General features: G+C 41.7%; 2 protein-coding genes across 2 annotated transcripts; one reads left to right on the forward strand and one right to left on the reverse strand.

Moving 5' to 3' along the window:
- Nucleotides 1-144: 144 nt before the first annotated feature.
- zbtb21 (zinc finger and BTB domain containing 21) lies at nucleotides 145-8873 on the reverse strand. Its single transcript, XM_040013151.1, has 2 exons — nucleotides 8686-8873; nucleotides 145-5184 (listed from the first exon to the last, which is right to left on the reverse strand). Exon 2 carries the CDS (start codon nucleotides 5180-5182, stop codon nucleotides 2117-2119), a length of 3066 nt encoding a protein of 1021 aa, XP_039869085.1. The 5' UTR covers nucleotides 5183-5184; nucleotides 8686-8873; the 3' UTR covers nucleotides 145-2116.
- Nucleotides 8874-10913: 2040 nt separating this feature from the next.
- On the forward strand, nucleotides 10914-24318 carry umodl1 (uromodulin-like 1). Its single transcript, XM_040013163.1, has 15 exons — nucleotides 10914-11462; nucleotides 12466-12587; nucleotides 12713-12896; nucleotides 13596-13736; nucleotides 15209-15472; nucleotides 16333-16590; nucleotides 17852-17964; nucleotides 18040-18259; nucleotides 19477-19614; nucleotides 19693-20177; nucleotides 20334-20494; nucleotides 21195-21425; nucleotides 22788-22944; nucleotides 23053-23137; nucleotides 23674-24318. The coding sequence occupies exons 1-15, from the start codon at nucleotides 11270-11272 to the stop codon at nucleotides 23859-23861; spliced, it is 2940 nt and encodes a 979-aa protein (XP_039869097.1). The 5' UTR covers nucleotides 10914-11269; the 3' UTR covers nucleotides 23862-24318.
- The last annotated feature ends 366 nt before the right edge of the window (nucleotides 24319-24684 follow it).

Consider the following 24684-nt stretch of genomic DNA (forward strand, 5'->3'; position numbering starts at 1 on the left):
AATTACTTAATCTACCTAGCAGCAATATGTAGCCAATTTATGATGGCCAATTAGACTAACATGAATGAAAATGTAACCCAAAATCTTTTGATCCACCGTGAAACACTCAAAGTTGTTAAGTTCATAAATCCAACACCACAAATGATCATTTATATATGTATATAATATATATATACTCCATTGTTACTCTTTATTACAGAAGTGAAGCACAAAACTGTAGAAAAACCTAAACACAAAACAGCTGCAAGTCTCAAAAAGCAACAGCGATGCAACCAATGTTGATACAAATATTCATTATTGCAGTGAGAGCACAGGAATACTAAAAAGATCAAACTCTTGTTTACTAACAAAATCGGTACAAAAATCAAGAATACAAACACCTCCATGTACACAAGTCTATAAGCATTCCTGTGAAACTTTCAGAAAGTCTTTCTCACAAGAAATTAAGAGCACTATTATCAATACAGAATTTCCGCAAAGAATTTAACATCACAATGCAGCCTGCATTAATCATTTAGTGGAAAACAAAGTCCATTAGTCCATGTGGAGTTCTGTCTGTCAGGCTCCCAAACAGCAATAATAATTTATGACAAAGTTCTAAACTATCAAGCCGAAGCAGAAGTATATACTTGTACAAGAATACATTTGTAAAACAACCAGAATACAATCAAAACACAATCATTACTTTTCCAAGAAATCTTCAGGAAGCAGGAACACTCTGTGACCGTTCGTAGAATAAAGATTTGCCGTCTCGTTGCTTTCCCTCCCGTTGACGCCGCCACCTTGAAATGCCTGAGTCATAAGTGGTCTGAAGCTGTTGTGCTTTCACGTAAAATAACAAAATAGTTTTGTAAAGTTGCATAAGGCCATCGAAGCGCTGTAAAGCTCACTTAATAGTCCAATGTGTTCAATTGCAAAAAATTCTATCAGTGTATTTACACAACACTGGTGCCGCACTCAGCGATTGAGACACTGTGACAACGTTTCATATAAACAAACTACTTTTAGAGGTTCTCATTTATCGTTTCATCAAAACCGTAAATTATATTATTACACTGCAGTGCATTTGATGTGAAAGCTTCTGAAAGCTTACTCACAGGAAATATTTAATATTATTATAAGCCAAATACTGCGAGGATGTCTCGTATTTAGGACTTTGAGATCAACCCAGCTCACTGTTTTTCAGTGACAGCCTGCATGGCTACTAGTGCACTGGTCTGAGCACCTTTTTCCACATAATTTAGCGACATTTTAGTCATTTAACTTCAGAAAATAAATATTTTTTCTGTAATCTTCCAGTTGATTGCATTGTTTCACAGCAGGCTAATCATTAGGAAGATACTGTGTTTGTTGGTACTGAATGAAGACTGTATGTGGTATAGCTTTCTTATACAGACTGTCTCATTGAATTTTTCCATGAAATGAGTTGATGCGAATTCAATATGAGCCTCAAACGTAACGAACAAATGAGTGCTAAAAAAAAAAGTTATAGATGCTTTTTATTGTCACTTTTACTCCTGCAGCCTAAAAACTCGGTCAGGGAAACATACTGATCCAGAGTAATCGCTGAGGATTATATCTTCCTACCAGAATCAAAAAAGTGCATATTGAATACATTGTTGAGGCCACCAATAATATCTTAAGGGATGTCAATCACATGTTTGTACAAAAAGCAAAAGCTCTCATCTTTAAATGAACCGCAGCCTCCAAAATTTTAAAGCACTTTTTCCACCACACTCGGAGAGAACAACGTAAACACTTGTCCCGCCTTTTTCTCTACCTTCAAGTCGAAAACATTGAGGGGTGCAACTCTTAAAACGACTAGATAGGTAAATACAACTAGACAACCAAAAGAGGTCTGAAACAGATAAATTCATATAGATCATTTTGCAAGAAAAAAAATTATAGTCATCTCTTCTCACAGAGGAATCTAGCACTTGATTGCACATTCACGTTTACGCGTCTAAATAAACATGGCCACTTCAATATATGACATTGGAGGCAAGCGAATAAGCTATACATTCAAAGTCTTTTGTTTGTAGGCTGAGGTGTGTTTATTCTTATAGTAAGTATTGTCTCCCGAGAAAAAAACTCACTGCTATCGGCCATCTGAATCTTACATGTGACTGTGACTCTGCTCGTGGCTCCACAGACTGAAGGCCGTCTTGAAGGTCCTGTGGCAGAGTTTGCACATGTACTGCCTCTTAAATGTCAGGGCAGAGAGAGACGGTGCGTGGTAAAAGAGTGTGTCCGATTCCTGAGGGCCGCCTGGATTCTCCATGCTGTTTGACCTTGACAGGGGGCTTTGGCTGCTGGTTTGCCGTTCCAGTTCGGGCCTCTTGGTCTTGCTTACCAATGAGCTGCAGGGATCTGGGCTGCTGGACTCGTCGGTCCCTGCGGTTGCAGCAGCAGTAGCAGCAGGGACCGGTGCCGCCTGAGTAGATATGAGCACAGAGGCCTGTGGGGAGGGACGTTCTGAAGGGGTAAGTGGAGGGGAAGGGCTCAGAGGTGAGGGGTTTCTGTCGATCTCTTTGGCTCCGGGTTCGTTAGCAGTCGACATGTGAGACTGGAAGTGGCTCCAAAGGCGGAAGTTGGTCCTGAAGGCTTTGTTGCAGATGTGACAGATGAATGGTTTGATGTGGCATAGCAGCTCCTGGTGTCGCTCCAAGTCTTTGCGAGAGCTGAAAAGATTTCCACATTTCTCGCACGGCCACACACCGGGTTCTTCGGAGCCACTTTTGGCAGCATCGGGGTTGTCCCGCTCACTCACAGCCTCCTCCAACGGCTCTTCCTTCACTACCAGCTTGCCATGGTGGCCCATGCTCAGGTCTTCAGGCACATAGGAGGAAGAGTCTTCAGAGTCATACATAGGTGGACCTGAGGAATCACTGTAACTGATGTTCTCTCTTGTGCTCTCGCTTGTTAGAGGCTCATCACTGTAATGCTCCTCCTTGAGCATTTCAGACTCCTCTTCATTGTTCTCTTGTTGCTTCAGGAGAATGTGGTCTTTAACAGTCATCATATTGTGGTTGTGCACCTCCACCTGATGGCGCCAAATGCTGAAGGAGGATTTGAAGGTGCGCATGCATTCCAGGCATGTCAGTTTCTTGTACTTACAATGTGCCTCGTGGTCTTTCTTGACAACTGGACTTGAGAATCTGAGGCCACAATAGGGGCACACGGTTGCATGGCGACAGCCTCTCTCGTGGTCACCCTGTTCCAGGAGCGATGACAGCTTCATATTGCAAAGTCTACAGGAGTAAACACCGGTGTCAGGGTTCTTCTGTTGAATGATCTCATCCTGTTCCTGGTAGAGGATGCTCTCCCTCGCTGTGTCCTGGTCAGCTTTTTCAGCAGGATGTGTCCTTAAATGCTGTCTGTACTGAGACTGGAACACAAATGTCTTGCCACAGTATGGGCATATGTAGCTGGGCCTCGACCTCTTTTTTGTAATTGCAGGAGACTGCAAACCCTGCTTATTCCTCTTTAACTTCCAAAGCAAAGCTTTCTTTATTTCTCTCTCTCTCACAATATCTATTAGCTTCTTTTGAAATTTCTCATCAAGAACAGAGGAGCTGGCGGACGACGCTGGGTTTTGTACTACGCCATGCTGCGTTTGGCAGTGCGTCCACACTTTGAAGTTGGTATGAAAGCGCTTGTGGCAGATGTCGCAAGCATACGGCTTTTCCGGATTGTGATACATATTTACATGACGATGAAGCCCAGCACCTGACCGGAAAACCTTTAAACAATTCCAGCATTTGAAAATCTTGTTCTGAGGTGACTCCTCGCCGTCCTCGTTAGGGTCGCCGCTGGCATGCTGAGGTACTGCTTTTGACATATTCACGTTAACTGAGAGAGCATGCTCTTTAAATAGTTTGCTCTTCTTTAATGGGTACCGTCTGTTGTCTGGCCTGTCCCTTCTTTTCCCCACAGGATTTAAGACTTCCCTGGGACCTTGATCATAATTAGTTTGAAAGTCTTTGAGACTGACTGGCAAAGAATCACCAACTGTGATGCGTACAATGTCCATGGGGTCAGCGAGTGGACTGCTGGGCTCAGCTTTCACACTCACCTCTCCTTCTACCTGAGTTTCTCCATCATACCTGCCGGTATACTTTGACCTGAGAACCAGAGGAGACGTTCTTTTTGAGTCGCCGTTGTGGGCAGAGGTTTCTGGCACAGACGTCTTCAGTGCCATCTGTACAACTGACTGGTCTCGATTTTGCAGCTCCTTGAGCTCCAGCGTGGGGGAGAAGACTGGAACGGGGCTGTCCATGGATAATGACCTCCTGAGTAGGCTTTTTATAAGTGGCCCACTCCTGTCAATGGTCTGGCTTGGCTCACTAGCCTGACCCTGAAAGGGCACTTTGGTATTGTAGCGGGACTCCTGCTCCTCATTCTCCTCTTTATTGTCCTGGTCAGGGCCAGACGGCAGCCTGATGTGCTGCACTTCAGCATCACTGAAAGACACTGATGATGTCAGCTGGGGTCTCACGGGTGTGAAGTGTGATGAATTCCCTTTCAATATGGAGGCATACGTCCTCTCCAAAGCTTCACCCCGGTCAGGGGACTTCCTGCTGGGCTCAGAGTTTCTGACCGATTCGTACGAGTTGTGTTCCGAGGGAGGCCGAGTGGACCCATGAGCAGAGTGGGGAGATGTCGATCTCTCAGATGTTTTTCTCGGATAACTCGAGCGAGAGGGATGGGCCGTGTCATTCCGGACCCGACGCACAATGACGCTCCTTGTGTGGACATCATTCTCATCCCCCTCTGAGAACGAAAGCCTTTTTCTAGACACACAGTAGGATGCATGTGGCCTTGTTGACACAATGTTGGTGAGGAAAGGGATTCCGAGGCTGTATCCCAGCTCTTGAATGGCTGCCAGGCTGCCTTTGTCCACAAAGAGTGAGGAGGAGTAAATGTAATTCAAAACGATCTCAAAGGCGTCCGGCTCACAGAAGTCCAGGTTTACAACTGTCAGCGAGTCTGCGTCCATCCGCGAGAAAAGGGACTGGAAATACTCACTGCTGGCAGCCAGAACACTCTTATGGGCCTGGTACCTTTGGTCTCCCACAACCAGGACCACATCACACGCTTGTCCCCGCAGTCGCTGCTCATTCAGAGCCCCCAGCAATGACAGGGCGTGGGAGGGGTTACTGTAATGCACTAGGCTCTCCATGGCTGAAAGACAAGAAAAAAAGATTATATTATAAAAAGATTACATTTTATTGAAACAATGGAGACATATAAACATATATATGCATATACTCTTGATCTAGATAAATTTGTATACTTTAGATGTTTCAGAATCCTTTGGACATGGATGCATCTACAGGAATAAGCATCTACTAAATAAAAGCTGATGGGCTTTTGTGCACTATATGTATCATTGTGTGTGGTGTTCTTGTCAGTTCTCTGTGATCAGTTTAATATGACACCAAGTAAAAATTCATAGTCTCTATATCAGGGGTGGGAAACTCCAGAGTCCTGCAGGTTTTAGACATCACCCTGGGTCAACACACCTGAATTAAATGATTAGTTCATTAGCAGGCCTCTGGAGAACTTCAAGACATGTTGAGGAGGTCGTTTAGCCGTTTAAATGAGCTGTTTTGGACCAAGGACAAAAACCTGCAGGACACCGGCCCCTGAGGCCTGGAGTTCCCCCACCCCTGCTCTGAATAGTAAAAATACATTGTTTCACTAATGAATAAAGGAATCTCAGTATGTGTTCTTCACATTCTTCCGTCATCGAATCTACTTCAAAGTTGACACTGGATTTTCTGCACACACACACACACACACACACACACACACACACACACACACACACACACACACACGGCAGTATTCCTGAAGCCTTTTGTCTGTTCTCCCACAAAAGCGAGCGACTATATAATCAGTTCTGTTTGTTTGTCTATTAGCAGTCTAGCATCCACCGTTTTCAAGATATCCTATGCAAATTTCGTCTGATGGTAGACACCCATAAAAGCTCCGGCTGATTTAATTTAGGTGAAAATCAGGTGAAGATCACACCAAATATGAAAACCAGTAAAATCTGTTTATTAATCAGAGATTTATATGGATCGTATTCAAACTTCACAACAATATACTAGACCTTGGGGGACATGAGCAGCTAGTTTGGGTAAACATTTGACTTTGACCTTCAAGAAATCTTTCAAGCATAATATATCACATGAAAGGGCATCGGGAAAGCTGTACAACACACTTTTTTTCCCCAATACAACACCCTATCACACACTGCATGAATATATATTAAAATCTCAAGTTTTTACAGCTTAAAAAAGCTAAAGATTTCAGCTGGTTCTGCTCCAATCGTATGGGTAAAGATAATAAAGTACACTATTTTAGTATGTAGGTCTTCAAGGTCATAAGTCAAAGGTCAGGGTCACACGAATTAGGAAAAAGCGTTGGTTTCCATCGGATCGGATTCAAACTCTAAAGCATTAGTCCTTGGGGGGGGGGGGGGGGGGACATAAGCAATAAGCACTTGTTTGTTTGAGCTCGTTAGAATATTATTCAGGAGCTCATATACAACATGACTTCACGGTGAGACAAAAAGATTAATATACTACACCAGATCTCCATATTAACAACGCTGACATCAGCATGTTGCAACAAAAACATTACGAATAATCCAAGTTTTAGTGCAGCCTTTGGTGATCGTTCATGTTACGTTGCAACCATAACCGTTCAAAGGAAGTAGTAACACAATACAATAATTGCTGAGAACTACAGCTGCAGCCATTATTCATTATTAAGCAAACTGGCAATCCAATAACTGCAAACATGCCAAACATAGCAAAGCTCCAGTTTATCATGTGTGAAGATTTTACGCTCATCTGTTTTCTGTATTACTGAAAACAGCATAGCTCTCACTTTTCAGATGCTCATCTTATAAAAACACAAGACAGGATTATGTTGTCTAAAATACAGTAACAAGATTTATTTTGCTTACATTTTATTTATCCAAACAACCTATCAGTTTTATTATGAGCTATAAATATTGATGCCTTACAGACTGCTGTAAAAGTAAAGAAACAACTGGTTAAACTAGGCATCGTGTTTAACACAACGGGGTTTACAACTACATGTGCATTTTTTGTCTTGCTGTTGTTTGTGATGATCACTAGAGGTCAAAGTTGAGCCTTTTAAAATATAAAATGGTGTAAAGGAACTCTCCACAGAATTTATGGGAATTACATCATGTTATCAGTCTGAAGGTAGGAAAAATGGAGTTCTGTCAAGTTGCCCTCAACCACACAGGGCACTGCAGGAAGTTTAAAAGGTTTCAACTACAAGTTGAAATGCATTGTCTGCCTTGATCCACCTTCACTTAAACCATTAAACATCTACATTTATTTCTATGGTTGTAAAATGTAACTATCAGAGAAAAGCACTCTTGGTATTTCAGGAGGCAGGTTTATTTGATGAATCTAGCCTGCTGTTTATACTGTCAGCTAAAAGATTCATCAAACATGGCACAGGATCCATTAGCATTTGTATGCTTTACAGCAGAGCTTAAACACCATTGTGTTGACTACTTCCATGTCACCCTTTGTGTGATGATCAAGTATACTGGTGCTGTAATCGAAACTAAAGTATTGACTTGAACAAAGTTTTCTTGCACTAAATTTGGGCTTTATGTGTTTTTCATCATTTTTATTATAAATCTAATTTATTTTGTAGAATTCATGTAAGAAACTGCATAATATCGATACACCTGCATCGGTCAGTGGTGAGACAACAATAATACTACTGAACAGCACTGTACTGTTACAAGAACAAACCCCATCTGACGCACAGCAATAGTTGTGTGATTAACATAGTCAAAAACAGGGACTGCAAAGCATTATATGCATGCATTTCATTTTCCTGAAAAAGGTGCTGCCTGGACGTCACGGCGTTTATTTTGGAAATTGTAACCGGAAGTCGCGTTACTTACGTCGGCTAATTTGACACTTGCTAAATATATTTATGGGCAGAACCCCCATTCATTCATCAAAAAACTAAAGATTGCCTCGTGGACTTTGGGTGAAAATGTGTGCTCCGTGTTAGGAAAAACACGGGAATGTTGGGTCGTGTCATGTTTTCCCAGAGGAAGCCGAGTGAAGCTTCGGGCATTAGATCATCCATGAGACGTGGCTCTAAAAGAACTTCTCCGACTGATATGCTGCTTTCACTTCACAACGCATTCGTACATTTCTTTTTTGTTTAGCTTCAGACAAACCCGAGGGTGCAACGCCTGGTCTCGAGCAGCTAACACCGAATAAAGAGGGGGAAAGTTGAGCGCGTTTCAATGGACTGCACCGCGCTAATCCAGAAATGAAAGTCTGCGCGGGCAGAGACGCCGTTTTGGCGTGTAAGGAGTCAGTTGTAAACGCTATCCCCGGTGGAAGTCATGGGCTTTTGGTTTTGTTATGTTTAGTTCTTTTATTTTTTTTCCCACCAAAAAAGCAAAAACGGCTCCACACCGGCCTGACACTGGAGCTGCTGCTGGCTGCAAAACAGGTTGTAGCTGGTCAGGTTTTTACAGCGACACAATCCCCCCTCCGAGTTACGTCAGGGAGGAAAAAGCTTCTCCTTAACAGCTCTCACCAACTGTGTCTGCGCCTCCCTGCTCGTTTTACTGAACGGTAACTTCGTTAGGCTGGCTACACTTACCCTGCCCGTCGTGAATACGGTCTTTCCTCCACGTAGCCGGGACTTTGTTCAGTGTTGTGTAGATTTCTCCGCGCTGGTCGTGATTCCATCCATCTTGAATTTGACGTCATCCCACACCAGGGATGAGGTCATCGCAGAGAGCGCTCGTCACGTGCACCGTGCACTGATAGGCTGGTCAAAGAGTAAGGGGCGGTGCAAACGGAAGACTCGAAACTGAGGCTAATTTAAAGGGATATGTCATGTTTTTCGTTTGATCTTTTTTTAAAACAAGATTTAGTGAAAGTCGGTAAAGGCTAACTAGCACTTTCCTGCACATTGTAATTCACTGCACACTTTAGTTGCACACTTTGAGGTACACTGAGTTTGCTGCTGGGGTTGTTCTGCTTGTGTGAAGTCACATGTGTTACAGTAAACCTGACCAAGTGTGGAAACTTTTAACACCAAGTAGGAAGTAAGTGCTCTCCTTATTTTTGTTTCTTTCTTATTTTTTATAGTTTCGGTCTGATTATTTTAAAGAGTACTTTTTTACTTTACAATGCCATGACTTAAACGTTATCAATGCTACAGAAGACACTACTTTGATGCCCATCTAGCCCCAGTGAAACTAATTATATCCATGACTACAAAAGAAGTCACTGCAGCACAGCAGTGTATTTGTGTCATCACTTCCATCCAGTGGGGATTTGTCACCATGCCTATTTTGCTTAAAGGCCTTTTCCTGGAAAGCCTCATCTGCTACAGTACCTGGCAACAGTCTCATCTCACTTAATCAAGGACAGCACTGATGGTGAAAAGACAGCACCACTCCCAGTTATCTTTAGGTTCAACAAAACACGAAAGCATGCGTATGCAAAGCATATATTTATGTTTGGTGACCTCTGATAACCCATCTGAAAACCCTTCACTGCCTTGCATTCACACCCACAAGCCTGCTAGCATGAGCCCACTCATTACTGCTTAATCACTGAATTACGTTTAATCAGGTTCATTTTCACACCTCATTACTATTAATGGAACACCATTATTTGAACGGGTACTTCTGCGAAGAATTAAAGGCATGCCAAAAGGCTTGTAGAATTTTAGCAGGATTTTCACATCCAGACACATTCAGAGCCTTTTTTTTAGAATATGTCTTTGACAGCCAAAGCATCCTGTTGCTTTTTGATATTAGCAGAATGAAGACATGTGGGAAAATGGCAGGGAAGTTCTCACTCCTCCTTACTTGATTTTAATAGCTAAGATGGTTGGTTGTTAATGCCAGCATCATAGCAAGCACTGCCATGGTTACCTGAGTGGAAACCAAGCCATTAGGGACTCTGACTCCTCCCAGCCCATAATTCTCCTTGGCCTCATAAACATGTTTACTTACAATGACACAGCCAAAGAATAGGCAAATCCATAATGCATTTATTTGACAAAAATAAAAGCATGCACTTCCTCTCACAGGTTGCATGAAAAGCAAAGACTTTGTTTGTCGTGTTTATGCTGATTATCCAGGTTGTTTCGCTGACAGCAATTTAAAACCCGCTTAAAAAAACATTAACCTCTTTCCAAAATTAATATACTTTTAGTAAATTAATAAAATGGTAACTGCAAATATCTAAATTCATATAATACTTACCTGTTGGATGCTGTAATTTTGTGGTACATTTGGGACCGTTGGGTCATTAAGGGGAGGGGAAAGATAGCCACAGAGGACTTGGTCTTTGACTACACCCTGAACAGTGCGCTGGTATCATTTCAAAGTGAAATATGGAGGTAAAATGTGGTGCTTAAATACATGGGTGAGATTCTGATGTGAAAATGAGTTGGATGCTCTCGTTTGGGGTGGCTGTGGCCCTGCTGGCTCTCTGTAGGGGACAGGACACTGTGAATGAAGGTAGGCCACGATGCCGACGACAGATTTACTCTAAACAGATGTTTTAACAAAACAGAATGTGACATTTATTTCGATTAAAGCCTTCACATTTCATTCAAAACTTTCCGAGCACATTAACATATAGGAGCAGTTTATTAGAGTGACTCAAAATGTTATTTTGCAGCAGTGTACAAGATACCAATGGAAACATCTGATATCCAAAAGTTATATTGTATTTTCAGGAAATAGCCTGTGTCTGTCTGGCTACCACCTGTGCACTCATAATGAAACAAAGATTGTGAGTTTCCTGGTGGTGCACAAGGTTCCCTATTCAGTGTCAAAGCCTTGTGGCGGTTGGCTCCTCTGGAAGACTTGTAATGTCACAATGTACAGGATGATCCATCAGACTGAGTACAAGCTGGTGACGGAGCAGGTGATGGGATGCTGCTCTGGCTATGTGCAAGTTGGTCGTTACTGTGCCCTGTGTGAGTATACTGCACTGATCAGGATTAAAGAAAAGCACACATTGTTTTGTTCTTAGACTGTAGAAGACACTTTTTCTGTCTGCAAAATCTGATTATGTACCACACACACACACACACAGACACACACACACACTGTCTCTGGCCAGGCAGTCAGCATGACCTTTCAGTGTGTGGTGCTGTGTGCAAGACACCAGATGGAAGCGCTGAAACTGCAATGCTACAAATATCTCACTGCTAATATATGGCCTGCAACATGTTATTTCCTTTGAATGAAGCTGTAAACAGGAGTGGTGAGTTTAGTTCCAAGCCAGGATCCTGTCCAACTGCAGATGGATTGCATCCCAGTTCTGAGGAGTGTGACTTGGATATAGACTGTCCAGGCTGGCGAAAATGCTGCCAGAGATCTCACCACTCTTCCTGCAGTGATCCAGCAAGTTAGTATATATGTGATTTTGCATCCACATTGCATTTAAAGTGAATGTTCACCATGCATCTTACTGTGCTTTGTTTAAGCAAATGACAGTTTTAGAATAGTGCTAAAACGTAATGAGCGACTCAACTCACTGAGGCATTAAACTGAAATTTGCCGTTTTTGCTAAACTTCTATTGCCCAGCGTCTACGGTATATCAGCTAAACATGACAAACTGTTTTTATCTGTTAGTGCAGCTTTACTGCTGCCATCTTGGTGCTGATGTGGCCGCTCTGTTGATGTGTCATTTTCCTTGGTATTTTGTAAAATTTCAAAAATGAGCACTCAGAGAGGGCAGATCCCCCCGAAGGGCGAGGGCTACACTAAATGCATGCAAACACGGGGAAAACAGGCAAACTCCTCACTGTTGGTGGAATCGAACTCAGGACTTTCTCGCTGTGAGGCAACAGTGCTAACCACCGTGCCACCGTCAGATAAAGTAAAGGAGAAAAATGCATCGGTTTTCTTACAGCAACAGTAAAAAGTTACAGAAACTGAAAGTGTTAACAAAAACATGCTCATATGTTCTGTGTCACGTTCAGCCGATGCACACCGCGCACACGCTAAGAGTGCAGCAAAAAACAGACACACAAAAAAATAAAAAGAACATGTTGTCTTGACAACAGTGTGTTTCATTGCTTCTGGTGTTCGTACGTGTGTTCTTGTAAAATTACAGTGCCACCAAATTCTTTTAGAAACTAATCTTAGTGACTTGGGGTAATCCACAGACCCCACAGTGTGTGTGCCATTTTCACTGGATCCCTTCCTGCTGAAGAAAATATGAAAGGAATAACTGCTGAGTCGTATATAGACCGCTTCAGCCTGTTCATATTTCATTTAGCAATTGAAATAAATCAGCTGATTTTCTTTTTTTTAACCAAGCTCTTAAGTGAGCCTGTAGGTCTTTCTCTGAAGCAGGGAGAAATCTGTCGACACTGATCTTTATATTGTATCATGTTAATCTCAGCAAATTACTCTGAGAATGGAGGAAACCGTTTGAATGCAACAGTGACAGTGAAGACAGACTACCAGCAACTGATGTCCAAGAATGAAGGGCTTCTGAATCACACAAGGCTGCTGCAAGCAATGGTAACACAACAGCTTCTATGGTCAAACTTCCTCCAGACATTTATAATGAGACTAGACTTCCAACATAAGCACTTTCCTTGGTGGTCGCTTTTTTATGAAAATATGTTCGTCTGTGTCATCATCAGGTGACTGGAGCTCTGCAGTCTGATGTTTCTGTCTATTATCTCAGCACATGGCCTGTGCATCCCTACAGAACTGCCACCTCTCTGCTGATTGAGTGTAACTTCACTCTCTCGTTGTACAACGTCACATCAAAGCTGCATCGCCTTCTCGAACGCATAGAGGAAGTGTCTTCAATAACAGTGCAAGGTGAGGAGGCACTGTATGGCAGTTTTGACCTCTCTGCGAAGCTACTCGGCTTTTTTTCTTTTGAGAAATGACATTCTTGTAGAGTTTTGAGAATGATTCATGTGCAAAGAACACGGCGTTCAGGAAAAAATGACTCAGTCGCACCACAGTTTCCTTCTCCCACTACTTCTGTTTGAGTGACAGTCATCTGTGGGATGTTTCCTGCAACAGCGGAAAATAACACCAGAGCGATCGCACACGCACACATAGAGACAAACACACGTGCATGAACACACGAAACACACACCCACACTCAGATATTTATCATAAATCAGTCATGCTTGCTACATTCCCACAAAACATGGCTCGCGTGCACGTCAAGCTGGCTTTTTCTCAGAGATAATTAACTTCCCTTTTTCTGTGCTGAAAGCCATTTATTTTTAGACACATCTGAATTTTCAAGCCTTTAAATGAAAGATGTGAGCAAGATAAGTGAATCCAGTCTTGACTTGCACAATGTGTTTCCAGTTCCAGTGATTTTTCCAGGGTCCCGAACAGATGTGGAGATTTTCTAAACAGCTCCCACTATAAACTACTGATTTATTTTCAGAAACACATTTCTTACAACTCATGCAAACACAACTGTAATTGAACAGCTTTTATGTATGTGTAATTATAATTGCTGCTTAACTCCTCCATATGTCTGCATTTTCATTGCAGATGTAGACGAGTGTGCACATTCTGCTCTTCGGCAGTGCTCGCTTTGGGCCGACTGCAACAACACAGTGGGTTCTTATGAGTGCGTCTGCCACCAAGGTTACATTGATGTTGACCCGAGCAACCCTGGAGCCCACTGTTCAGGTTTGACCGCACACTTGTGTGTGTGTTTGCAGTGCAGACGTAACCCTTTAAAGTCTGGACTGTGAGATAATTGCCAGATAATTAAAATGTTTATTTGCACATGACTTTGTTCCATTTTTGCTATGCGCACCAATTTGTGCAATTTATTTAGGTTTTTCAGAAACTAGCTCACACTTAACTTACACGTGCACAATGTATGTACACAGAGAAAGCAATCATATTGGTAAATATAACATCTGAACCTCGTCTGAAAGTGTTCTTTTTCTCAAGTGCTTCCAGTTACCCTATCCTCAAAATCCCCTGAGCCCTTACTTTTGTACTCGTAAGTGCAGCATCTCAGACAAGTACTATAGTTTAGATTCAGTCACTTTAGAAGTGACGAGAGGGATTTCCCCATCAGAAAGCCCCGAATAGAAACTGATAAGATTACAGTTAGACTGATCACAGAGCTTTTTGGGGGGTTAAAGTTTATGCACAAGTTATTCTAATGCTAATGTATTGATGTTTGCTAGGTGGAGTAAATTTACAACATCCCATCATCACACACACACACACACACACACACACACACACACACACACACACACACACACACACACACACACACACACACACACACACACACACAGACTATCAGAATAACTGACCTGTAGAACTGGAGGTGGAGGCTGAGAACAAATGAAGATTTCTCTCAGTTTTATTCAGATTTTAATAGTCCGCCCACCATCGGCCTTTTTTGGGTAAAATATCAAACAAGAAAAAAGAAAACAAGTCTCAAAAGATAGTTTTCTTGTTAAAAGCAGAAAAAGATCAATTACCAATCACCTACTGACAGCTGTGTGAAAACATTAAGGAACACAGAGGCTATGGAGGCCTTGTTTTGGAACAAAGCTGTGGTTAACAGACTGCCTCCTTAATCTGAAACGGCTGCACAATAATATGTGTCAGAGTTGTTCTTCAAGTCAGACAAACCTACTCGAACAAGGAAATTGTGGTTAGTTTTAAAGGCTTAGCTAGCTCACAACAAAGTTGCCACACTTGTCATATTTTGTGAAGATGGTCCTTCCTCATAAATGATCCACAATGTTCTGCTATCACTGCTTTGTAACGACACAGTTTCTAAAGTGACCTCTGTTGGCTGTGTGACTAACAACATGTAAATTGTCTGTTCACCACTGATGAGTGGAGGAGGGCGGAGTCAGGTCTTCAGTCTTCATACTGGAAAGCTTGAGAATGGTTCTTACAAAGATGGTGTTTATTAACCCAAGTCACCAATCAATGTAAAGACAGTTTAGAGTAAAAGTGTAGTTTTGATCCATGACTCTACTTACCTACTTAATTTTTTTGCTCTTTTAAAGTGGAAACACTATATGTTGTTTCTAATTACTACACGTCTGTGATGTGAGTCACACAGTGGTATTTACACCAGAAACTTAGAGTCCAGCCGTCCACTTGTTGTTCTTTGCTCCCAGCTGACACTGGAGTGTGGACCACCGCCCTGACCAGCCCTGCATTGATGAACACAACCTATCCCCCTGCTTCCAATCGCACACAAGGCCCTCCTGGATACAACACAACAGATTTCTTCACATCCACTGAGATCAGCGTGACTGCGGCTCCGAGTAATACGACCTCTGTCTCTTGGAATTCATCACAAGCTTCGCTGTGGACGAGTTCTGCATCTCACAGCCAAATGAATACAGCTGTGGAGTCAGCTCTTCCAGCGACAACATGCTGTGAGAAATATTCTGTTTTTATCTAAAGTTTACATGAAATCTCCATCTCTTGATTGGAAGGGTGTCCAAGCCAGAAAGAGAGGGATATTTGGGTTTAACAAGCACTTATTTATAATTTGACATCATTTACACTGAAGCTCATCCTCTTTGGAGGAGTCTTAAATTGTTATTCTCATACCTGTAAAAAAATTTCAGCTATTTTTACTCGAGTATTTATTTTTACTTTTTTACGTTTCTTCTGTGCATTTTTATCATGTTCACATGACGTTTGCATCTTCCTGGTATATTTGATGTTTAACCTCCATTTGTGGATCGCACAGCAAACTGTGCTCACAGACTGTGATTTCTGGGAGTGTTCCTGAGCCCACGCAGCGACTTCCTTGCCAGATTATTCCTGGTTTTAATGTAGTGCTGCCTGGTGACATCCAATATTTGTCCTTTGCGCACAGAGATTTCATCATTTCTTTGGATTCTTGGAATCCTTTGTTGCAGGTGTAACAGCATTTTAGAGATATTTTGCTGCCATCAAATTCAAAATGAGATAATATTTTAATATTCCTTTGTGTGAAAGTTTCTGGATCTGGCTTGCACAGACTGAATAAGACTGGCCTAAAATGGTGTAGGATTAAACTGACAGGATGTAAAAAGTAAAATAATGCATTTTTAAGCTGTTCTTTTTTGTTACTTTTGCTTAGACTAGCTGTGGTGTTTGTTTCCAGTCACTGTGCAAAACAAGGTTGGATGCTGTTCCCTAAGACAAACCGCACAGATGTGGGAGTGGCATATTTCCACGCAACAACCAGCAAGAAAGCAGATTCAGATTAATGACAAGCGATTCCCCTGTCTGTCCCCTCCCTCAGCTCCCCCCAGCATCGGCAGCTTATGGTCCACTAATGTTACTGGAACGTCCTTCTCTGTCTGCTGGTCCAATCATGCCGAGACAAAACAGACTTACCTGGTTGTTCTAAGGAAAGGGTCAGAGGTCATTCAGACTCAGAAAATCAGTGATACCACGATAGAGGTGAGCGGACTGAAGCCTGGACTGCTCTACAATGTTACCGTCACACCTCGTGCCTGCGGAAATCAAGGAGCCCCTCTTCACATCTCAGTAAAAACCTGTAAGTACATTGACGTTCATATTTTGATATATATGTTCAAAGTACTCGAGAGCTACCAATCTATGTGACAGCTCCAGTAACTTTCAGTACAGCTTTACCTTTGTTTATAACTGTTTGTTATGCAGTCATATTGTTGTTATGGCATGGCTAGATTGTGATGGTGCTTTTAAAAAAGTAAGGAAACACTTACATGTCACATTGGATCTTGATGTACGAAATATTCAGGCTGAACTTTTTTTTTTGTTGAGAACAAATTGATGTAAAAAAAAAAAAAAAGAGTTGAAAACAAACCATCAACCCTTTGAGTGCTGGATTCAAAATGACTTAAAAAAAATCTAATTGTTCAAGTGTTCCCTTGTTTTTTATTTATTTGTATTTTTTTTATTATATTTTCGCCTGAACCAGAAGAACGAAACTGAGTAATTGACTAAAAATGCTGAAAAACACTTTTTGTCATTTTTCTTTCTGTGTGTGTCAGCATGAAGACACACACTTCTCAGGAAACAGTGATATTTTCCACCAGAGGCTTTCATTTCCACCTCCACTTGTTGTTCTTTGCTCCCAGCGATATTATAGAAATGTTATATTGCCAAATAGCATTGTGACAATATGTAACCTATAACATTATTATAACACTTAACACTGTTTTTTGGATATCTGCATGGTTATTATTAGAAGAAGAAATCATAAAATGTGTTACTGTCATAAGAGAAAAGTGAAAACAGAAGGAAACTGGAGTTGTTTAAGTTGGTGAAGCTGTTTGGCGTCACATCCAAGACGCTTCTTCAGTTCTAACAACAACAGGTAGGAAGCCTCTTGGATGTGAAGCCAAACGGTGTCACAGCTTAAAGAAGCTCAGTTGCCTTTTTTCCGAGCTTTTAAGACTCCTGTTACCTGCATGACTGAGAATCTAGACACACAGAGATGCATTACTTTCCCCTCAGAAGTCAAAATGTAGGTCAAATCTTTATTTCTCCTCTGTGGAAGTATTTTCAGAAAAAGAACAACAAGAATACTGGAAATGTTTTTTTTGTCTGAGCCACAAGTGAAGAAAGTGACTGACCCAGATTTCTGAAAATAAGAACATAGCCACAGTTACCACCCTGAGAGAGTGAGGAGTACAGCAGTTTAATTGTCTTTAATGACTAATGCGTGATGAAGAAAAGAATCAGTGTTTTATCAAAAGGCCTGGGGTCAGTAGGATGGTCGACATTTATGTGGTAAATGTGGTTATTGTGCATAATAAAGGTTTTCTTTGTAGACGCTCAGACTCTCGATGCCACAATACGACTTACCAACATAAAGTTCACAGCTGACCTCCAGAACACCAGCAGTCAGGCCTACAAAACCCTCAGTGAGAGTATAACAGAAGAGGTAAGTATCCAGTGACTGAATGTGATGTGCAAATGAAAATGCAAACTTGAGCCTGTTTCCTATGTCACCAACCAGATCTACCAGTCTGTGTCTCCAGAGGTGAAAGCCATGGTGGATTCAGGCCAGGTCAGGATCGAGATCAGAAACTTTTCCCCGGGGAGCGTGATGGTCAACTTCACCATAGTGTTTATCCCAAGTCAAAGCCTGGACATAAGCAATGTGTCCACAGCAGTTCTGCAGTCCCTGACGAACAGCTCGACATACACAGTAGATCAAAACAGCACAAGTCTAAATGGTATGTGTCTTTATATTGCTTATTCTAATGCTGTGGGCTGTTAGTGGTACACTGCTGGGAAAATGCTTCAAAGAGGGAGTGCTGAGTTTGACATTATAGCAAATTAGCGTCAAAGACTTACTCGCGGTGTTAGCAAATGTTTTATTTTTACTGAAATCACAGCACAGAAAAGAAAGAAGGCACTGGAGGTGGCCCAATATATAAATGGGGCCATGATGGTAGAAGCAACATATTAAAACTTTCATAAATCTTCATAAAATAGATATATTGTGTTTGTGCATTTGACTAGTGAGAGTCAGGGGGCCAGCCTACTACAAATCACAGCAGTTAATGTTTGTGTTGCAGACTATAGGAGATTACGTCTCTGGAGACGTGCATGAGAAGTTGCAGTATAGGCTAAGGTGAGAAGTAGAAATGGGGCCTTAATCATCCTGCAGCAGCCATTAACAGTCTTTGTACCAAACAGTTTTCTTGGTAGCTTTTGATTAAAATATAACCAGCAGTTATTTTATTGTTTTATTGTTCTGGGACGTCCATTAACGAGTGAAAGGCAGCTGCAATTTTCATGTCTGTTAATGTGAACCAAACTTAACTAAAACTAACTGAAAACTGAAACTCAACATGAAGAAATCATTTAACTAAACTAAAATCTAGATTTTTGAAAATAAATAAATAATTAAATGACTGAAATTATTTTATGGACCTGAAAAAAACCTCACTGAACTATAGCAGAAATATCCTGTTCACGTGTTTACTGAACGGGACGACCGAGTCAGCGTTTCAGAACGTGTTGTGTTTTTATTGTACGTTTGCCGATTCTCTGCAGTCTTGCTTCAGACACATGCGCTCCACATACTTTCTCTCTTGGCACAATATGTTAGAATAACTATGAAGCTGCGTTGTGGAATCCAGAAATTCTGGATGTCGACTGACGCTTTGACTTAAAAGGCAATATTTCTTGGTCGCTGTTGCCTCATGTTAATTTTCTCAGCTTTATGGAAATACAACACAAATGATGCACAAAGTCATAATGCTCTAACTGCACAATGTTTTTTAGTACATACCATTCAAAAGACCTAAGTGCAGTAAAAGTATTAACAAAACCTTTTTGTGTCTCAAAAGCAACATTTTGGAAATTCAAAATAATTAAAGTAACATCTAAATAATCAGCCAATAACATAATACCTGACTCTATTTTTTTATTTCTGTGTCTGTAGATTTTAATGAATGTGCTTCGGGGGAAAATGATTGTTCCCAGTCGGCCACATGTAACAACACCTGGGGCTCCTATACATGTGTTTGCCTGTTCGGGTTTACTGACAACGACCCAGAGAGACCTGGACGGGTCTGCCAAGGTAGCTGTAAAAACTCATTTATACACATTACATGTAAAACAGAATATCTTTGTAACCAGCGAGCATTGTCTCGTGCAGCACCTACAACCTTAGAAACAGCGGCACCGCCCCTGACGACAGGAATAACACCCTCAGCCACTGAGCCAGCTGTAACCACTTCAACTACTGCTCCAGAAATAACCACAGACAGTATATCAACAAGTCACATGGTTTTCACAACAATCTCAACTGTTGCTCAAGCTTCCACCATCACTACCCCGACAACCAGTACTTCCCTAACAGCCATCCCCGCCTCTACAATTGCCACAACAACTGCTACCAGCTCAACAAAAAGTACCACTGCTCTGGGATCTGCCACCGACGACTCTATCCAAGAAGCCCTCTCAGTCCATTGCAGACTTGCGGCCATCACTGTGACTGTCACTAAGAATTTTCTTCTGAGCTCCATGATCCAGGAGAGTGCACTTTACTTGGGCACGGTGGGCTGTGGCATCAATGGCGGCAATGACACGCACGTGGAGCTGACCGTGGCCTGGAATGAGTGCGACACTAAACTTGTGCAAGTGAGTTTTTCTCCTCTGCATTTGGGAAACCTCCTGAATCCCCTATGCTCTTGTTTTTTGTATACTAGCTTGCCATTGTCTTCTTCAGCTAAGTACGAAGTATAAAAAATAATTGAAAACGAACACTCTGCTCTTTCTGCCGTTTGGGTATTTTAGAATGAAACCCACTACATAACCTCTGTAAACCTGCTTAACACTATGGATCCATACACTTCACCAACGGGAGCAACAGAGGTGCCCAGAAAACAGCTGAGAGTCCCAATCATGTGTACCTACATGAAGAGCATGCTTATTTCTGCAGACCTTAGCCCCATGGGGTAAGTGCCATGAGTACTGTCACAAATACTCATTATATTTTATTATTTTTCAAATCAGTAACCCCTTGATAACTGACACAGCTGACAAATGCCTCAAGAGGAAACAGCATCGAGAGATAAAGAACTACTTTTCCAGAACAGAATACTGACACATTCAAAAAGTACCTACTTGAGCAATATCACAGAGAGGCAGTGTTGCTGTTCAGAATATCAGCACAGTGGGGATTTGATTGCTGCTGCTGCATTTACACAGCAGTTTCACGAGCAGCCTTTATTAGCTGACAGTAACAAGCAACAACAGACTGGGATAAATTCTTTGTTAGTATATTCAGGACCCTGAACTGCGTTTCATGAACAGCTGTCATTGGTATGAAGGTTTAAACAAGAATGAATCCCAAGATAGAGGCTGATACTGTAGAGCTCCCATTTAGTTATATAAATGGACTTAACTGAGGCTGAAAGCCGCTCAGCACTCATCAGTGTTGCCACCGCAGACTATAGCCATTCCTAAAATCCTATTGAGCATAAGTCTGATAGGTGTTTAGCTTATTTACTTCACTTAAACTCTTATGTCCCACTTTCACTGAATGCAGTTATATTGTGCATTAGTAGCATAAACTGATAAATATTTCATTTTTAATATTTTGTATAGTTTATATTGTATTCATTATACCTACAATTCATTCCCATCCATATCCAGGTATGACATAATTAAAATCACAGGATCGGGGTCATTCCAGATGAGCGTGCATCTGTTGGACAGTGCAGTGCCTCTGCCCTACAACTACAGCCTGTCCCGTGAGCAGCCCGTGGTAGTGGAGGTCAGACTCAACACCTCTTCAGATCACATTAAAGTAGTCATCAGCAAGTGCTGGTGCACTCCCACCCCAAACCCCGTAGACGCCTACAGCCATGTCTTCCTGGAGAAAAGGTCTGTTTCCCAGCTACAGCTTTATTTAGCTTACTCATACTGTTACCACTATGATTATTGTTAACTCAGACAACTTTAATCTGGAGTTAAGATCTCAGATGGGGTTGACTTGGCCAACATATGCATTGGCAACACACGTTATATAAAAATGTGTCATTTAAAAAGTCAAAACTCTACAAATTAAGTTCCTGACAGTTTCTGTCTCAACAAATAAACATCTGTGGTTTTAAGTTGATAGGAAAACTTGTTCTGGATGATAGAAATGATAGGTAGGTAGCTTCATTAGTCAGCATATGATTAACTTGGGGCTTCACACTTTTTAAAACAAGATACAAATGTGACCAGCTTCTGTGGGGTGACGCATAAAAAACTTCTTCCCCTCCCTAAAAGGAAGTCTTTCACAAGGCCTGAAACCAGGCCCTTCCATTCTTTTATCATTACAAAGACAGAACAAGACAAGGATTCATATTGTGTCGCTCATTTTGTTAGTTACTGTCCAAAGCTACAGTCAGCAGGAGGTTAGCTTAGCTTAGCTTAGCATAAAGCTTGATTTAGACTTCTGCTGGAAGTCTGGAAACTTCTTTTATCCCTGCAACACAACATTCAAGTATGCATTGAGCCATTGTGTAGTTACGTTCTATGGGAGGTGCACGTCAGGTTAAATAGGCATACAGTTAAGATGAAGTTGCAGTTATGTTGTAAGTTACCACGTAAATCTGATGCACATATAAGGGTAAAGCTAGCTAGCCTAGCCCCATTCAGATACAAGAAAATCTGACTCCCATTGTCTCACTGCAAAACACGTGTCAGCGGAGGCATTTGTGAAACAAATGAACTAAATTATATGAATTAATGAGCTGCATAGTTGCCAGGGGGCCAGTTTTGTTACTGTGTCTGTTCGCATCACCTTTTTTTCCATTTCTACGAGCAAACTTAGAATCTCCAGCTTCATATTTACAATATTTGTTTTCTAGTGATCAGTTTCAAACACCTGGTACTTAGATGTATGGCAGGGACATGGAAAATGTGGTGGTCACGATATCATCTACTGAACCCTCCCCCCCAAAATCTCCCACATGCAGCAGTGTTGACGAGAAGGCATTTTCTGATTCACAGCTAAAGGTCCCTCCATTCAAATGAAATTCATCTTTGAGCAGGATGTAAGAAAAAAAAAGTGCCATCAAAAGTGACAATGAGTCAGTGCGGTAGCTAAATCTGTGTTAAAGCCTTCTGCAAAGCGATAATAAGAGAACCAGCAGATTATTCAGCTGTCTATATATTTAGCACGATGCTTTCTAATAATAGTTTTTGATCAGGTGCAGTTAAGTTCATCAGTCAGCCCCACTGTCTGTGTCTCCACAGCTGTTCCCTGAATGCATTCACCAAAGTGATGATGAACGGGAACTCCAGCACGTCCCGTCTGTCCGTGCAGATCTTCTCCTTTGTCAACCTGAAGGTGATCTATGTGCACTGCAAGGTTCAGATCTGCCTGCAGACTGAGTCGAATAGCTGCGTGCCAGTGAGTGCTTTCTACTCCACAATACATTTCATGCAACCCTGCAGCTTTGACCCTGCTTAGACTAAAAGCAGTTGATGCAACATAAACTCGGCTCACGTTTTGTTGCAGGACTGTCACCAGAGAACAGCTCGATCTGTAAATGCACTTGGAACAAGGTTCGGTTCAGCTGGGCCTCTGATCAATTCAGATGAAGGTGTGTATTTTTACACAGTATCTGCTTTGAAAACACTCCGCTCCAGAGTGTTGGAGCACGGCTGATTTCACCTGGATGCTTCTTTTGTGCTTCAGTTGGAAGTGTAATGACACCTCAGCTTCCACTCAACACGGACCGTTTTAAAAGTAGAAAAGCTATTTAAATCTTCAGTGGCCATTATAAATCTGGCTCTCACTTCATCTCAGCATTTAAATGGGCCATCTATAGCTGTTGAATTAAGGCAGTAGTGCAGCTGTCGCTATTATCAGTGTGGTGGAGAGGAAAGTTCAACTAGCTTGATGGAAAACATTTATCCATCTATCCATGTTCTTAACTAGCCATCACTAGGAAAGGGTTGGCTGCTTTTATCATGACACACTCATGAGGGGAACATTTTTTTAAACATTATTTTTATGTAAGGGAGCTGGAAACGTTTGTTTTAAGAGCCAGTGAGTAAAGTTTTGGTATTTCTGTCATCATATACTGCTTGTCTGCATGTTTGTACTTCTTCAGCCTTGGTTCATATATTCCTGCAGAGCCCTTGGATAAGGAGCTGAGCACTCTAAATGTAGTTGGGCTTTCCATTCTGGGAATTTGCTTGTCGCTCTTCTTCATCTGTTCCCTCGCCTGCCTCTTCTACTGCCAGAGGAACCGCATCGGACACTACAATTTTAACGTCAAACCCAAAGAGGAGAAATTCACCTACCTTGCCTATAACACCTAATGACAGCCCCTGCACCCACAGGCACACAATTAGAAGAGATTAGACGTGCTGTCGCTGCTTTTACACTACACCTGCCACCATGTGTCACTGTTGTACCATTCACCCTTCATCGTGTACATGAAACTATTATGTACAGTTTGAATTTAAATTCCACCTGCACCTTCTTTGTATAATTAAGATATTCAAACGATAGAGTGGTTGTATACAGGGATGTCAAATGTAGAAACTATCAATATTTCATGCATGACATATTTAATGACTGCAGAGAATCAGATACCAAATAACTATGCAAGTGTTGGTCTCTGTATCCTATTCTTGTAGTCAAACGTGTTCATAGCTGCCTCTTTAAATCATGTTATTTATGCTATTTTTTGCTGTCTGTTATCTATTGTGTTTACTGACACATAATTTGTGCTCTAAGTGGTGAGACAATAAACACGTCCTGTATAGACTCAGACACTTGGGGGTGCTGTTAACACAGTTCTTCATTAAAAAAACAGTCCAAGATGGCTTCCTGCACTCAGAGTAAACACGAGCGTTTACAGGGGACGATGTGAGGCGGTGGATTCAGAAAAAACAAAAAATTTACAGTCCCGCTTTTATTCGGTTGGCTGGAGGTTGTGCTGTCAGTTTCTCCTTTACCCAGATCAGTGGTTAATGAAAACATCTCATATGAGCCTTTCTCAGCAGAGAAGAGCCAAAGATGAGAGCCCAGCTTTTCTTTCACACTTTGCATAATCCGACATTGTCACGGGGTCAGAAATGCAGCAGCGATGGGGGTGAATACTAAAAAGAGGAGCGGCTTTCTCTTTCATGGGAGGTC

This window comes from Simochromis diagramma, unplaced genomic scaffold (assembly GCF_900408965.1).
Source record: "Simochromis diagramma unplaced genomic scaffold, fSimDia1.1 OVJJ01000123.1, whole genome shotgun sequence".
Lineage (NCBI taxonomy): Eukaryota > Metazoa > Chordata > Actinopteri > Cichliformes > Cichlidae > Simochromis > Simochromis diagramma.